General features: G+C 42.9%; 1 protein-coding gene across 2 annotated transcripts in view; it reads left to right on the top strand.

The window, feature by feature from the left end:
- Positions 1 to 16948, top strand: part of LOC310774360 (uncharacterized protein) — a 49522-nt gene extending 32574 nt beyond the window's left edge. Inside the window, exons 26-37 of one of the 2 annotated variants that reach the window (XM_083634424.1) lie at positions 435 to 503; positions 1778 to 1846; positions 3346 to 3414; positions 3671 to 3751; positions 5989 to 6024; positions 6127 to 6163; positions 8566 to 8900; positions 10214 to 10436; positions 11143 to 11405; positions 12012 to 12207; positions 15072 to 15266; positions 15448 to 16948. In XM_083634424.1, coding sequence (XP_083490550.1) covers positions 435 to 503; positions 1778 to 1846; positions 3346 to 3414; positions 3671 to 3751; positions 5989 to 6024; positions 6127 to 6163; positions 8566 to 8900; positions 10214 to 10436; positions 11143 to 11405; positions 12012 to 12207; positions 15072 to 15266; positions 15448 to 15455 — 1581 coding nt within the window. In that variant the 3' untranslated portion in view covers positions 15456 to 16948. Of the gene's footprint in view, positions 1 to 434; positions 504 to 1777; positions 1847 to 3345; positions 3415 to 3670; positions 3752 to 5988; positions 6025 to 6126; positions 6164 to 8565; positions 8901 to 10213; positions 10437 to 11142; positions 11406 to 12011; positions 12208 to 15071 lie in introns of both variants that reach the window. The other variant, XM_083634423.1, reaches the window with a different exon arrangement.
- The last annotated feature ends 1460 nt before the right edge of the window (positions 16949 to 18408 follow it).

The raw sequence follows: 18408 nt of genomic DNA on the forward strand, positions 1-18408 counted from the left end.
CAAGGAAGAACCCATAAAATGTGGCTCCGATCCAACTCACAAAATTTGTAGAGGATGTCACTGATGACTGATGTCACTGATGACATCATCACCGATCACATCACAATTGCTCTGTGTCATTGTTGTGATATCATCGGCTCTTTCTTTGGTCTCTTTCTTTCTTTCTTTCTTTCAGGGGGACATATGGACAGATCCTCTTATAGACGCCTCGGCCCTAGTGGCCACGCCATCATAAATCTTTTATCGCGTAACATTACCTTGTGGAGTGATCTGCCTTATTGTTAACATAAATGGATCTGCATTGGAAACAAGATAAATTGTTTCACTTCCTTGCCAGATTTGTTAAAGGAAACCAGATTTTAAGACCCAATACTACAGCTCATTTGATCAGTTGCTATGTGGTATGCATAATCATTTGGTTTCCATCTTTTCAGGGGGATATTGGTTTCCGTGGGTTGCCAGGTTTACCAGGACCTCAAGGCGAAGGCCTGCAAGGACCGCCGGTACCTCATAAGTTTTACATTTGAGCTGTTTGAACAACCACTAGTCAAGGACACAGTAATTTGTTTAGTTATGCCGAGAACTTTCTGTAATTTTATTATAATACAGTGGTGGTGCCAGATGGTTGTGATTGAGTCATATCCAATAATTACTTCTCAGCTCTTGTCAGACAGGCGAACATGCCCAACACAGAAGCCTTGTATTCAAAGCCTGCCAGATACATGCATTTAATCTGTACAGGGCATTTATCAAGATTTTTCCCTACAGCGCTTTGACACATCAGTGCAGTGTTCCAATCTCCACAGACATATGTGTCTATTCTCTAATGAGAAGCAACAAGCAGCCAGATGTCCTCAGACATCACACCCAGACTCCCTGCAGGCTTCTGACCAGTGTTGCTACAGGTCCGAGGGCTTCACGCATTACTGGGCTTGATTAATTTAAGGACTCCACTAAAACAGTCAAATATTAAAACTGAGAAAGCATTTCACATTTTGGATAGTTAATACTCCAGCCCATCTAGTTTGAGAAAATGGTGTTGCCAGAGATTCATGACAGTGTGTTTCAAAAATAGGACTAGGCTAATCCTAATTATTTTGAAGATTTGTATTTTCAAGACAAAGCTCTCAAGATAGAAACAAATGTCCATGTTTGGAATAGATACATGATAGATTTTATGGCTCTGGCTGTGTGGCATGAGAACATGCTCTTATTAGATTATGCTAATTTTGACCTATTTGAATTAAACCACACTCATGGGTAGCAAACTACTGTATCTGGAAGACTGTCAGTGTTACTTAAACACTTCAGATAGACCCAACAGTTAAATTAGCTAGTAATCTCAGGAGAAACTAGGCCTAGCCTACTAACTGCTTGAATTTAGCTAGTTCACACTACTCTAGTAATGAGCTATCTAGGCTAGAGTCCAGTAGCTGGACCAAATTAATTACCTTGAAACTGGGATAAGCAACATGTGCCATGGAGGGCCACAAGTCTGCAGGTTTTCATTCCAACCAACTGGTATCAACCTGTATCCATTGATTCTCGACATCTATTTGTTTCTTGATTCAATAGGAAAAATGTGGAATTAAATGTTTGTCCAATTCCTAAACTATTGTATGTGCATTGCAACACAGCAGTAGGACATAGCTGTCTGTAGGCTACTTGCCAGGTAGTGTTTCCCAACCTAGGTGTTCTGTAGCTTTCAAAAGGCTATTGCTGAAATAAGGTCTGTGCTAAGGCGATGCCATTGCTTCCTTTATCCTCTGCACTGCAGGGTAGCATTGGACGATCTGGCCCACCGGGGCCGACAGGGCCTCCAGGACAGGGCATTCAGGGGCCAAAGGTAGGTCTGATTTGTTGTCCTCCTGATTGTTGAGGAGATATGGATGTGTTTAGAGATATGCATGTATTTAGGGATATGGATGTCGGATGTGTTTAGAGATATGGATGTGTTTAGAGATATGGATGTGTTTAGAGATATGGATGTCGGATGTGTTTAGAGATATGGATGTGTTTAGAGATATGGATGTGTTTAGAGATATGGATGTGTTTAGAGATATGGATGTCGGATGTGTTTAGAAATATGGATGTCGGATGTGTTTAGAGATATGGATGTGTTTAGAGATATGGATGTCGGATGTGTTTAGAGATATGGATGTGTTTAGAGATATGGATGTGTTTAGAAATATGGATGTCGGATGTGTTTAGAGATATGGATGTGTTTAGAGATATGGATGTGTTTAGAGATATGGATGTCGGATGTGTTTAGAAATATGGATGTCGGATGTGTTTAGAGATATGGATGTCGGATGTGTTTAGAGATATGGATGTGTTTAGAGATATGGATATGTTTAGAGATATGGATGTCGGATGTGTTTAGAGATATGGATGTGTTTAGAGATATGGATGTCGGATGTGTTTAGAGATATGGATGTTCTTATGTTTTCTTTAATTTGTTGGTACGGGCACCTCAGCATCGAGGCCAGAAACTCACTATCCAAGATAGCGAAAGTGAGCAGCAAGATCATAGGAGTCCAGCTGAGTACGCTGTCGGAGCTGTTTAATAGACAGATAGGAAGGAAGGCCAGAGCCATCCTATGTGACAGCTCCCAACCCTATACGCTGAGTTTCAGCTCTCGCCTTCTGGCTCCAGGTACAGATTACCCCTTAACAACAGGTGTAAGCAATCCTTCACCCGCCCAGCCATTTCTCTTCTGAATACTGGCCAGGGGGGACGCTAGTGAGTCATTAGGCTACTCACAAGTCTAAGGTTTGTTGTGTCTGTATAATGATGATGAGCATGCACTTTACGCTGGTATTATGCACACATTCCCATACTGTCCATTTTATCTGCCTTGTACATTTTTTGGTTATTGCTGTGAAGGTTGGTCACCAATGACTAGTTGTTGGCCTTCTAGTCCACTGTATTCAGGTCACCTCCCTCCCCCTGATTGTACAGTATCTATGGACTTTTATGCATAGTTCTTGCTGCAAAAACAATTGCCCTTCGGGGACATAATAAAGTTGAAGTTGCATTTGAAATGCATGTAAGACAGAAGACAGTAACAAGGTCATTCCTAAGTTCACTGAGCAAGTGTTAACTACATTCACAGTGCATGGCCCAGACAAATGGGCTCAGCAAGACGATTTTGGAAGTAATCCAAAGTTTTTGTTTGCTTGTTTGTTTTGAGTATTGTAATGGAATATGTTACAAATTACATGTTAGGGCATGTATTTAGTATTCTGTAGTGGAATACATTTTAAAAGTAATGCTCCCAACACTGTATATGAACATGATGTGCTTTCTCTTTTCTCACCACCTGTATTGTGTGTTTGATTCAGGGTGAGCAGGGGTCCCAGGGCGTGACAGGGCCAAGGGGGCCACCTGGAGAGGGCTTCCCTGGGGCTAAAGTGAGTCACCATGTTGTCTGTGGGCATGTGTGTGTGTGTGTGTGTGTGTGTGTGTGTGTGTGTGTGTGTGTGTGTGTGTGTGTGTGTGTGTGTGTGTGTGTGTGTGTGTGTGTGTGTGTGTGTGTGTGTGTGTGTGTGTATGTGTGTGCGTGCGCGCGCGTGTGTGTGTGTGTGCATGTGTGTGTGTGCATGTGTGTGTGCCTGTATTACAATCCCTTATGTTCTAATCACTGACCTTTTTGCCTCTGTGTGACAGGGTGACCGCGGTTCGTCGGGGGATAGGGGACTGAAGGGAATCAAAGGAGATCTGGGTGACCCAGGAGTCGATGGGCAACCTGTGAGTCACGCTAACGATGCTTTTTAGAAGTCCATGCATTATATACTGCAACACGCTATAGGGTTCATACCGTCATGTTTCCAGGTCTATCAGTATCAATGTTAAGGAAAACAACAAACGTGAATCACTTTTGAAGCGTTGTCTAAAAACCCTTGTACCCCAATTACGAATAATCCTCAATTTACCATTAGTCCATCTGATGGACCGTCATATTTATAATGTATTCATTTATGAATATACATTTTTTTTTTTTTTTTTTTTTTTATTGTTTATAATTCATTGGTAACTTCATCCCTAATACCTCATACCAACATTTCATAACTATTCGAATTTTAACCCCTCAAATGCCAGTGTACAGTAAGTACAGTAAAAATAAAAAAGTACAGTAAAAAGACAAAAAGTGAATTTTTTTCCTTCCCATAAAGTCAAACTGGATTTGGGTCTGATATTATGGGCAGGTTGGGGTGTTTTACAAAAGTCACCACTGCAAGATGCCTAGTGTCAAAGATTTACAGGAATGATGTCACAATACCTATGACATCACTAGCCTATGACATCATCAGTGATGTCATAAGATGATGATGGTCAATAATATGTCACTGATGACATTACTGATGATTTCACAGACATTGTGACATCATCAGTGGGTTTTCTTATTTTTTGTGATTTTTTGTAAAAATAATATTTTTCATATTTTGAGCCAAAAATCCAAAAAGCGCATGTTTTGGACTACCAGCCATTTTCCCCAAAACACACAAATGAGCTTTAGTCCAGCATCCATCCTGGTCTAAAGGCTTCAAATCAGTAGTGTTGACTGTCAAATTCAGTTTTCTAATATTTTCCCATCTTTGGCATAGGAATCAGTTTTTTTTTACATTTCATGTAAACTGTATGGAATTGATTGCTATGCCAAAACTGGGGGAATATGGGGAAATAGCCAAACACAGTAGAAACTACAATTTTAACCGCTTGAGTCAAGGTGAGATGTGTAACATCAAGGAAATAATGATTTTTTGAAAAATTAGCTGGGAGTCAAAAAAGAAATGTTGTTTTTGTGCAAAATTAACATTGAAACCAATGGGACAACTATGCAATGGACTTTGAGACAATGTAACTCCCCCAAATTTTGTACCAACTCCAAGGTTAGATATTAAGGTCAAATTTCAAGGTATTTGGTCCAGGATGCCCGCTGAAACAAATGAAATAAATTAATTTTGTAAAACTTTGCTGGGAGTACCAATAGAGTGTTTATAATGGAAGTCAATGGGTCCATCTGATGGACTAATGGTAAATTGAGGTGTACTTTCAAAACAAGGTCTTTGGATGGTAGAAAGATGATAGATACGATTGATTTTTGTCAAATACCCCCCAAAAAATACCTAGCCTTAATTTCAGACCATTTACTCAAAAAATGTCAAAACGGCCCATACGTGAATGTAAGAAATATCCATCAGATGGACTAGTACGTTTCAAAAGTCATAAAAGTGATTCACGTTTGTGAAGATTATCCTGCTGAACCCAAATTACCGCTCCCATAAACTTTTGTTAATCACAGACCTTATTTGATGTATTTAAGTAAAATCCCCATTCTAAAACTCCACTGACTTTTTCCCGTAAGATCCAGGAAGTCCGGGACTTCTGCCTTCCGACCGCAAAAATATGTCATCCCTGCGGTACTCTATAGATACTCTGACGAGAGTAGAGTTTGGGTGCATGATGACCTCGGGGCAGTCGGGTACTCTCCTTTTCTCTCCCATTAACCATTAAAACTTTTTTGTTTTTTTGTTTTTGTTCAACTTTACCAAGTGGATACTTTTTAATGTCTTTTTCAATGACGAGGGGAATCTTTGGAGCATCAAGCTAAAGCTACATTCATTGGAAACCTACAATCATTCTCCAACATCAAGCTTTGAAGGATTACTGACCTGAAAAACACCTTTCCTGATTCCATCATTATACGTTAGCTGTAAAAAAAATAAAAGGCATAGGACATTTAACTCAACCACTCAACAACAAAATGTATCATTTGAGCACAGACGCTGGCAAATGAAATTGTCAGCATCTGTACCTGTGACTTCACACCTCATTCACCCCTTGACTCATTCAATATCAACTTTTAAATATCAATATGAACATTCAGTATGAACTATCTTTATAAAAAAAATATTGCTCTCTATTATATGTCTCATTATACAAACCACTTTACAAGCCACTTTCTTTTGGTTTTCTCATCTTAGGGCCAAACTGGGGTCAAAGGTGAAACTGGCCTTACTGTAAGTCCTCCCGCTTAAATATTCACTCTCACCTCAGTTAACGTTAGGGTGCTTGATCTTCTGTTTGTGCTCATACTGTGTGAATGTGTGTATTCATTTCAGAGGGAGGACATCATTCGAATGATCAAGGAGATTTGTGGTAAAACATCTTGTAATATTCAGTTTGTTTCAGTATTCATTTAACCTTAAAAATGTTAAGAGAAGCTTTAGTCAAGTTTCTGGAAGTGCCTACCAACACAGGGGTCGCAGGTTCGAGCCCCAAAGCAGTTATCTCTCCTGTCCACTGAGGAGGCTTCCACCACTCTTCTATCCTCTCTCTCCTCCGCCCTTGATTCTCTCTGCCCACTCACCACTTATGCCTGCTCGATCCTCTCCCCCTGCTCCTTGGCTGACTAAATCTCTACGAACTCATCGAATGGAGCTCCGGGCAGCTGAGAGGAAATGGAGAAAATCACATCACTCTGAAGATCTCTCTTCCTACCACCTTATCCACTCCAACTTCACCTCTGCTGTCTCAAAAGCAAAAACCTCCTTCTTCATCTCTGAAATCCAGTGAACTGTTTTCCACCTTCTCCACACTCCTCAACCCTCACTCCCCTCCCCCTCCCTCCTCCCTCTCTGCTAATGATTTTGTAACCTTTACTAAGAAGGTGGATGACATCAGCTCCTCCTTCCATCCTCCAGGTACCCTCAATAACACTCCTGACTCCAATCCTGCTTCTCTGCCCCCTGTCCCCGGATTGACTTCCTTCTCTCCCCTCTCTCCTGGTGAAGTACTTAAACTCTTCAGCTCTAACCGAGCCACTTGCTGTCCCCTCGATCCTATCCCTTCCTCTCTCCTCCAAACCATCTCACCTGACATATCTCCCTTCCTCACTACTTTCATGAACTCCTCAGGTCTTGTTCCACCTGCTCTAAAGACTGCTAGAGTCAAGCCTCTGCTTAAGAAACCCTCCCTTGACCCTACTGCTATTCAGAACTACAGACCTGTCTCTCTTCTCTCATTCTTTTCCAAAACCCTCGAACGAGCAGCGTCCGACCAACTTTCTCTCTAGCTCTCCCAGAATGACCTCCTGGACCCCCTGCAGTCCGGTTCAAGGCTTCTCACTCCACTGAGAGAGCTCTTCTTGCAGTCACAGAGGCCCTTCACACTGCTAAGGCCTCATCCCTCTCCTCTGTCCTTGTCCTCCTTGACCTGTCTGCTGCTTTCGATACAGTCAACTACCAAATCCTTCTTTCCACTCTGTCTGACCTCGGCATCTCAGGTTCTGCACACTCCTGGTTTGCTTCCTATCTCTCTAACCGCTCATACCGGGTCTTATGACGAGGGTCCCTCTCCAGATCCTGCCCTCTTATCACCGGTGTCCCCCAGGGCTCAGTCCTGGGCCCCTTACTTTTCCTTCTCTATGTCAGATCTCTTGGCCATGTGATCTCATCTCATGGCTTTTCTTATCACTGCTACGCCGATGACACCCAGCTTTACCTTTCCTTCCCCCCCTCCAACACCCAAATCGAGGCTCGCATCTCTGCATGCCTCAAAGACATCGGTGACTGGATGTCTGCCCACCACCTCAATCTTGGTAAGACCGAGCTACTCTTCCTCCCAGGGAAAGACTGCCCTCTCGCAGATCTCTCCATCTCCATTGACAATACCACTGTGCTTCCCTCCCAAACAGCTAAGAACCTTGGGGTGATCCTTGACAACCAGCTGTCTTGCTCGGCCAACATTGCTGCGACAGCACGCTCCTCCTGTAGGTTCTCCCTCTACAGCATCCGCAAAATCCGTCCCTTTCTCACGAGGGAAGCGACGCAACTCCTGGTCCAGTCACTTATCATCTCTCGCCTGGACTACTGCAACATGCTCCTGGTTGGCCTACCTGCTGCTAACATCCGACCGCTTCAGCTCATTCAGAACGCAGCAGCCCGTCTGGTATTCAACCAGCCCAAATTCTCTCATGTCACTCCCCTCTTCCGGGACCTTCACTGGGTTCCCATCTCGGCACGCATCAAATTCAAGACACTGGTACTGGCCTACAGGGCAGTACACCAGACAGCTCCTCTGTACCTACAATCTATGGTCAGGTTCCAAACCTCTCACCGCTCCCTCCGCTCCTCCACCAGTGCAGGACGCCTGGCCCCTCCTTCGCTACGGGGACTCAAAAGTTGCTCATCCCGATCGCGAGTCTTCTCGTCCCTGGCACCGCAATGGTGGAATGAGCTCCCCCCTATGGTCAGGACGGCCGCTTCACTGCCAATCTTTCGGCAAAAACTTAAAACACACCTTTTCAGGCTCCACTTGGCCCCTTCTTGAACTAACATCTTTCTCTCTCTCAAAAAAAAAAAAAAAAACTTTACCACTATTTCTTCAGAAGTTGTAGCTGTCATAGACTGTGTTGCATAGTGATTGCATAGTGATTGCTCTATAGATGACAAAAATGTGTTATTGTAAGTCGCTTTGATTAAAAGCGTCTGCCAAATGACGTAATGTAATGTAATGTACTGGGGAGAATGTGAGTCACTGTCACTGATCTTTTTTCTCAGGATGCGGCATCAAATGTAAGGAACGGCCCATGGAGCTGGTGTTTGTCATCGACAGCTCGGAGAGCGTGGGCCCAGAGAACTTTGAGATCATCAAGGACTTTGTGGCGGCGCTGGTGGACCGCGTTACCGTGGGCCGCAACGCCACCAGGATCGGCCTGGTGCTGTACAGCCTTGAGGTCAAGCTGCAGTTCAACCTGGCCCGCTACATGACCAAGCAGGACGTCAAGCAGGCCATCAGGAACATCCCCTACATGGGAGAGGGCACCTACACCGGGACGGCCATCCGCAAAGCCACCCAGGAGGCTTTCTACAGCTCCCGCATAGGAGTCAGCAAGGTGCAGAGATGGGAAAAGTACACACATTCTTTACTGAAGTAGTCCTTAAGTACAGTTACTTGTGTAAAAAAAACTTAGGAAAGTAATATAAATAAATTAAAAATAAAAGTAGAAGTACTGATTCAACTTATTTACTCAAGTAAAAGTAAACAAGCGCAAATTCGCAATAGCTGTGACCACATATGCAAATTTACAGAATGCAGGATGGCAGCGGCAGCCCACCCTACTTTGCCACTCTGCATTTCGAAATCCCCCCGCCCCCTTTTAGCCAACTAGGAATCTTGTGCACTACGCGCACTCCATTGATGTGACACACTACACGAGAGAGAGAGAGAGAGAGAGAGAGAGAGAGAGAGAGAGAGAGAGAGAGAGAGAGATAGAGGCGGTCATGCATGAAGAGAGGGAGTGGTAGTAGCGTGAAAGCAAATATGTGTGGATAATGTGCGGAGTAAGGGTCAAAAGTTGTCAGAAATGCCCAGTCTCATTTATACCCCTTTCCTATCCAATCACAGTTATTCACACTCTCTCACGCTATCAATAGCCAATGGGTTCAAGCCATCTCCTTCCCTCGCTTTGCCGCTGAACCAATAATCTAAAGCGGTGGAGAGTATTTGAAGTGTCGTATTTTATTATGTGGAATGTGGGTTGGCTTATCCAGTCCACATGTCAAAGTGTCCTTGGGCAAGACACTGAACCTCAAATTGCTCCCAATGGCTGTGCCAGTACCCTGCGTGGCAGCTGGCCGCCTTCGGTGTGTGAATGGGTGAATGTAGGCACATTGTAAAGGGCTTTGGATAAAAGCGCTATATAAATGCAGTCCGTTTACCATTTAGTGGGATTATGCAATCAGATTACAAAAAACAGTAACTGCAATCCCTTACAGTTACAGAAGAAAATATGTATCAAGATTGTTACATTTAATTAAAAACTCGCAGGATTACAAATTAAAATGTAAAATACATTTATGCCTCACACAACTGGTTTCTCTGCAGTTTGTGTAATAATAATCTTCAGCCAGTTGCACCAGCTGACATTGTTATTTTTCACTTTGTATTATGACAAAACAGGTGACAGTAATAGATAGATTGGCTGAAAGCCTGCTATAACCAACACATAAGGTCTGAAAGAGCGACATTTGTTCAAAAGTAATCCAAAGTAACTAAATGGAAAGTATTCACTTATGTTACTTTAATATTGTGATACTTTGATTATGTTACTGATTACAGTTTTTAATAGGTAATTAGTAATTGTATCGGATTACATTTTTTAACTTATCTTCCCAACTCTGTATGTTATTTCCCATCTCTGGCAAGGTGGCCATCGTGATCACGGACGGGCAGACCGACAAGCGGGATCAGGTGAAGCTGGACATAGCAGTGCGGGAGGCGCACGCGGCCAACATTGAGATGTTCGCTCTGGGGATCGTGAATACGTCGGACCCGACACAAGCGGAGTTCCTGAGAGAGCTGAATCTGATCGCCTCTGACCCAGATAGCGAGCACATGTTCCTCATTGATGACTTCAACACCCTGCCAGGTGAGACCACAGGCCAGCCTTATGTCATCAGGATCACTGATTCTTCTATTGTGTTGAATACACACTGTTTCAGTTCGCATCACTACATCTGCTTCACACACTTTGGCAAGTGAAAATGACTGGTTCCATATTGGTTGTTGTGGGAAACCTCCCGAACAACAAACTTGCATCTGGGAAATGTAGAGCTAATGTCTGATATCTCACAATATCTCACAGAGGTTAAAACTCACTGTACATCCTCTTTTCCGTAGTGCCCTTTGTCAACTGCTAGAAATTCCTTTAAAGTAATGAGGGCTACAACTAACCATTATTTTCATTATCGATTAATCTGTCAATTATTGTCTCGACTAATCGATTAGACGTTTGGTCTATAAAATGTTACAAAATGGTGAAAAATGTCGATCACTTTATCCAAAAAGCCCAAGATGACGTCCTCAAATGTCTTCTTTCATCCTGACCAACAGTCCACAACCCAAAGATAATCCGTTTACTGTCATAGAAGACTAAAGAAACCAGAAAATATTCACATTTAAGAAACTGGAATGAGAGATTATTTTTTCTTAAAAATTTTGATCGAGTATAAAAAATATTTTACGATTAATTTTATTGACTAATCGATTAATTGACTAATCGTTGCAGCTGTCATGAGCAGTCTGTCTGCAGTCTGTGGCTCTGAGTTTCCCCACTCTGTGCCTCCCTGTCTCAGCTCTTGAATCCAAGCTGGTCAGCCAGTTCTGCGAGGACGAGAACGGAGCCCTGATATACAACCGTGTCACCAATGGCTACGGCAACAACGGCTATGGCAACAACGGCAACAGGAATGGCAACGCTGCGGTGGGTGGCTACGGGTACCGGCCCACCAGCGAGCAGGAGTTACATAACGGGCGTCAGACCGGCACCGGTACCCACAGTCAGGGCGGCAGAGGGGACAGCACCCACCACAGCAGCAAAGGATCCAGCGCAGGACATGTATGGAACTTGCTTTATAACACTTCTTAAGGCAATGATTGGCAGGGCAAGTAGTTAGGCTGAACATCGTTGCTTTAATCAATCACATACAGTAGGAACATCTTCTTGTCAGGAATGCATTTTCAAATAGTTTTGCCGTGATAGTACTATAACAGCGATTCCCAACCTGTGGGCTGCATGGTCTGGTGGTCCACGTAGGTATTGCAAGTGGCCCGCCAAATGATTACACTGTAATTTATTTATTATTTTTTTACATTAAACAAATTTAAAATTTTGAAATCTGTAACACTGAAAATGCAGCATATTTCAGATGCTATGTTAAGAACAAGTGCTCTGAGAATGCATTATTTGGCCTCTGTATTTCTTATGGGGTCGGAGGTGGGCTGTGAAAGGTTTTGAGATTTCAAGTGGGCCCTAAGTTGGAAAAGGTTGGGAGCCGCTGTACTATAATATGACATATAAAAGACAAGAAGGTGATGTGTGGCGTAAACTGTTAGATATTCTTATACCATGGCATAATAGAACTTTGTGTACGACCACAACACACACACACGCACACGTAGTTATTCATTATAAAATGTTGTTGTTTGTTGATTTCTTTCCTAGGGTCACCACCAGGGAGGAGGAGGGCAGAACGTGCACATTGAGACGTCAAACGAACGTGGGGACACATTTAACCGCAACACCTCATCAATCAGACCTGTCCATCCTGCCAGGGAAAGCTCTTCATCCTCCAACACAGGAGGATCTTCATCTTCATCATCTTCAACAAATATAATACCAAGACCAGCTCTTCCCAAAGGTAGAGAATGTCTATTTGATTAGATTCGGTTCTATTCTATTCTATTCTGCTCTAGTTTATTCTTGTCTATTCCTCTATATGCATTCAGACTTTGAAGTTGGAGACAAGGAGTCAGACTTTTTTCTTTTTTTGTAATAGGCCCTAATGATTTGGAATAAGACATTGATAGCTATATTAATACCATGACATTATTCAATTCCGTGCAAGGGCAGACATGTGTGTTCCACCTACATGTGGATTCGCGCTCATGTTCAGTAACTCCAGACTCAGACTCAGGTAATGGGGACTCAAACTCTTTTTTGGTGACTCGGACTTGGACTCGAACACTGGGGACTCGAGACTCGACTCAGACTCCAGATACAGTGACTTGACTGCAACACTGGCCAGAGGGAACAAAGCTTTTCTTGAACCTGGCCTTCCATAAAAGCTTGGGGCCTGCATCTTGCGACGACCAGAGGGGTGGAGATGGAGCCGATGATCTGACTATGATGGGCACTTCTTTGTGACTGACAGCTTTAGTAATGAGGTCATGTACTGTAGGTGCGGAGCGGGGAGGCCGATTATGTTTGCTGCTGCTTGGATGATTTTAGTGAATGTCCTCCTGCTTGTGACTGAGAGCATGGGGAAGGAGGAGAGGTCCTGTTATACTGCGGTACAAAAGGAGGAAGAGGAGCTGTTTGGATGGACATGTTCTTCTTAGAGGAGGTGTACTGTAGATGGATGGACAGGTTCTTAAAGGAGGAGGTGTTTGGATGGACAGGTTCTTGGAGGAGGTGTAGTTGGGTGGACAGGTTATTAGATGAGGAGGTGTTTGGATGGACAGGTTCTTAGAGGAGGAGGTGTAGCTGGGTGGACAGGTTCTTACGAGGAAGAGGTGTAGTTGGATGGACAGGTTATTGGAGGAGGAGGTGTAGTTGGATGGACAGGTTCTTAGAGGAGGAGGTGTTTGGATGGACATGTTCTTAGAGGAGGAGGTGTAGTTGGATGGACAGGTTCTTAGAGGAGGAGGTGTTTGGATGGACAGGTTCTTAGAGGAGGAGGTGTAGTTGGATGGACAGGTTCTTAGAGGAGGAGGTGTACTGTAGATGGATGGACAGGTTCTTAGAGGAGGAGGTGTTTGGATGGACAGGTTCTTAGAAGAGGTGGTGTAGTTGTGTGGACAAGTTCTTAGAGGTGGTGTTTGGATGGACAGGTTCTTAGAGGAGGAGGTGTTTGGATGGACAGGTTCTTAGAGGAGGAGGTGTAGTTGGGTGGACAAGTTCTTAGAGGAGGAGGTGTAGTTGGATGGACAGGTTCTTAGAGGAGGTGTAGTTGGATGGACAGGTTCTTAGAGGAGGTGTAGTTGGATGGACAGGTTCTTAGAGGAGGCGTAGTTGGGTGGACAGGTTCTTAGAGGAGGAGGTGTAGTTGGGTGGACAGGTTCTTAGAGGTGTATGTAGTTGGGTTGACAGGTTCTTAGATGAGGAGGTGTAGTTGGGTGGACAGGTTCTTGAAGGAGGACATACGGTTGGATTTCTGGCTGTAGGCTTATTTCCCCCCAGATAAGATAAGATCAACTTTAGTGTCCCCGAGGGGAAATTTGTCTTGGGCAAAAGGTGATACAGACAGCTGCAATCACAAACCGTACAAAACAAATCAACAAAGCAAGACAGAGTAACACTGAGACACAAGTACAGGACATGACCAACAGACAGTACCATATTGCACTAAGACAGCGGTTTTCAAAGTATGAGTGCAACTTCAGGGGAGGTGCGACGTGATGGGGGAAATCAGAGAGAAGAAAATGTGCAGCCAACTTGGCCATGCTGCACAATGGCTGCACACCGCGAGAATCAGCCGGGAGGCGGAGCGCCCACAGTCTGCCTGCATCTGTTGAGGCGAGGTGAGCTCAGGCTGTCAGAGGAGAAACCAGGGAGGAGGAAATTGCGATTTTCACGGCAGTTCTTTGTATGTACATCAAAGACATATATGCTCATGTTTTTGTATCTGTTGGGGAGCTATTTCTTTTACGAGATTTATGGGGCTGTCCATGCTGGCCAGCCTGGCTACAGCACACAGTCCATAGGGGTTGTACCTGCAGAGAATGCACTGACACACTGCACAGGGCAGATATCCTGCTAGTTATAAAGAATAAAAGATATGTTAAAAAAACGATTAAAAGTCCTTCAGAGTGGATAAAGATGTTTAAAATGTTTAAGAGAAGATATTTAAAAAAAGAAAGATAAAGATGTTTTAAAATCTTAAAGAATATAGGATAAAGATGTTTACAACATTATGAACTCATTATGCCCAAGTGCAGTGGGCGTAGCTGTCTATATGTTCTCTGAGCTCCCCTCAGAGAACATATAGACATATACGAGGGATCAGCCGAGCATCATTTTAGTAAACAAACCGCGTTTCCGGGTGGAAACTGCAATGGGACCCTATGGAGCTAGCTTTGAGTGCTCACTCTAGCCCCAGCTGTGCAGTGAACATTATAAAAACTGCGACAGTTAGCGTGATCCTCCCACCTGCTATGTCCTACCGGTGAAGCTTCCCCTGCCAGGTGAAAGGAAGCGGCTGGCTACTGCCCATGTCTCGGAGGAAGCATGGAGCCAGTTTCGGCTCTCCCCAGATCGGCAGAGGGCGGAGCAGCAACCAGGATAAATAAATTAAAATTAGCACTAATGGGGGATAAACAAATCGGGGGGGGGGGGGGGGGGGGTTGGGTTGATAATCAAACTCTTAACCTCGTAAGAACCATCAAGATTACAAAATATCCACAGACACAAAAAAACAAACCAAACCATGATGTATTTCTCTCTCTCCTCCAGAGTTTAAACCAAACCAAACCAAACCATGAGGTCTTTCTTTCTGTCCTCCAGAGTTTTTGCCCTTGGACCCTCGCTGTGCCTTGGCCCTGGACCAGGGAACGTGTCGGGACTATAACATCCGCTGGTACTATGACAAGCAGGCCAACGCCTGTGCCCAGTTCTGGTACGGGGGCTGTAATGGCAACAGCAACCGCTTTGACACGGAAGAAGAGTGCAAGAGGACGTGTGTGCTAGCCAGATCCACCGGTACACTCTCATAAAACATGCATTTATGTCAATCATGCATAGCCTGTCATGCAGCACAGCTATTATTTGCTTGGATTTTTTTGCAATAACCTCAGCTGAAGAGAGGCCATAAGACCGTAGTTTTATTGGTTCCGAATGTTCAAGACTATTCACATTGTCATGTGTTTTTCCTTTTTTTTAGGAGGCTGAGCAAAGGCATCTGCCATACATCTGCTGTAGACCTCATTTCAACGAGGGGGCAGCATACTGGCAATCTTTCATAGGGTTACGTAAAATTATTTTGCATAATTCTCAGGCATATACATGTACAGTAACACTGTCAGAAACCACTACATTCCAGTTCCTGTCTTGGTACCACGGCTCTACAACGCACACACAGCACCAAACCGTCCCCTGCTGTAGCACTTCTTGTACTTATAAATTATCCTATTTTAATTGCAGTGACAGAGAGTCTGGCTTTGATTGATAGATACCTCTGATGTGCGTCTTATTTTTACACAGTAGAAAGTAGATCAGCATCTAAGGCAGATGATGCCATCACTCCTACTCAGGAATACAGATGAGTACAGCCTATTTCTAGCTCCCTGCCTGGGGTTTTTCAAAAGTGGAGGGACACATGATCAATGTCGTTTTGTTTGTTTGTTTGTTTGTTTGTTTTTACAAGGGTTGTGAGAAAGTTGACTGTTTGCTCAACAAAACCTCTGGTGCCTCATCAGTGTCAGCATTATTTGCATCAATCAATCAATCAATCAATCAATCAATCAATCAATCAATCAATCAATCAATCACTCAATGTGCCACAAAAACAACAACACTGTAGCCATTCTTTTCTATTTTCCACTCTCACTCCACTCTAGGCAATTTCTTTTAAACCGGGAAATAATTACTTTTTTTTTTTTTACCTGTTTAAGTCCTTAAATATAATCATAAGAGCTGGTAACTCATCACAAATTGAAGCCTCTCATCAAAGCTGTCACTTATATCAATAAAATATATTTTTCTTTGTTTTTATTTTTATAATCAAAATGAATGATGCTCTGTAACTTCAAGGAATAGTTTTGTGCATTTTAATGTTTTATTTTTTAGATTTTATGAATGGAAATTTTATGTTTTGTATTCACGTTGTTTCATCCTTTTTCTTTTTTTAACCATAACTCATGAAACTGTATAAAGTTAATCTATTTGTCCAAGCTACATTATACAATATGGACACGGACACACACACACACACACACACACACACACACACACACACACACACACACACACACACACACACACACACACACACACACACACACACACACACACACACACACACACACACACACACACACACACACACACACACACACACACACACACACACACACACACACACACACACACACACACACAGTTGCATACTGCCCTCTACTGGGTACGACATGCTCTTGTTATTAAAGTTGGTGCTATGATGAGGGCATTGGACACCATGTTATGGGCAACATTCTAAATTACTTCCATTGGTGAGCAACTGGTATGTCACTATGTAGCTATACTGACTGTAAATCCATAAGTATTGTACATTACAAGGTCAAGTTATGTTAAACATTTTTTATAAACCTGCTCTAAACTTATACTGTATATGTGCAAAATCATCCCACTTACTGAAATTTTGTACAAAAAAATTGAATAAATACACATGTGAAATTCTGCTCTCAAACTTATTTCAAATTGGATGAGGTAATCGTCTGTGACATTATACAGGCAAGTGGCTGTGCTTTCTTACGCAGGATCTCTCTCCTTGTGCTTAAATTACATGTGAGACACTCCTCGACAAGTGGCAGAGTCTGATCTATCTTTAGTGTCACTGTCGCCCACAGGAGAGCTGTTGCCAAACTGTACACACTCGTCAACACTTTATCAGGCCACAGAAGTAAGACTCGACAATGTGATCATATGGTACACATCAGCCTCCCTTAATTGTCCTCTTGTAAAAGAGGACAAAAAAGAAAGATCTGTGACTGTCAACCTGCTTAGATCATGTATCTTCCTCTAGCTGATAATGTAATGATATAATATTTTGCCTGAGTGCTGAGACTCCCTTGCTGATTGAGACTAGTGTGTGTTTTACAGGGTTCATCTACAGAGCAAGAGAACTAATAAATACACCCCACCCCAACACACACACACACACACACACACACACACACACACACACACACACACACACACACACACACACACACACACACACACACACACACACACACACACACACACACACACACACACACACACACACACACACACACAAGCAGCTGATGTCACCCTGTTGAACAATAAACCCAGTGGGGGAAAGAACAAGCCATGCTGATTGGTGGACAGAACTGTCTGTCTGCCTTTCACCTGTTTTCACACAGCTGCTGCACCCAACACACTCAAACTTTTGTGATCCATTTATAGTACAGTACAACATTTATTCAATCTGACTTAAATAATACAGCGCTGTGCTCACCCACATCCAGTTTTGTGACTTAATTCACTGTGGATTAAATGAAATACTTTAAATTATAATATAGGCCCATAAGATTGAGAAAAAAAAAGACAAGGAAAACAAGAAAAGATTCAACCATATCGATCATGTGGGTAAACAAGTTCATTGCAGCAGTAATATGATTGAGCAGGGAAAGGGAAACAGAATATAAGCACATACATTGAATATAAAAATAAGCAGGGTTATACACTCTTAAAACAAAGGCAATAAAATGTATGGGGGATATGTAAACAAATCTCACCAACAATTTAAATGTGTTAAGTAGACAAAAAATGTGAAGTATCTGAGAGAAATATAGTAACATTTATGGATTTACTTACAGTTAGTATTACTGTACCAGTCTCAATTACTTTGTTAAATATGGATTGCTGAATTTGAAACATGTCATATGAGAGCCAAAGTCACGTCTACTTCCTGCTTCAGTATATGAACCAGCGTCAGAAAAAATGTGAGTGGTGGTGAACGGCAAAAGACAATCTTTTTTTGATCCCGTTTGAATTGTGCCATGACGCACACATGTGATGTTTGTTTAGTTTTAGTTTATTTTATTTCGGTCAATTATACAATTCAATACAGTTGTTATTATATGATGAAAGAAAGCAA

The sequence above is a fragment of the Poromitra crassiceps genome (assembly GCF_964638095.1).
Source record: "Poromitra crassiceps genome assembly, chromosome: 3".
In the NCBI taxonomy this organism is placed as follows: Eukaryota; Metazoa; Chordata; class Actinopteri; order Beryciformes; family Melamphaidae; genus Poromitra; species Poromitra crassiceps.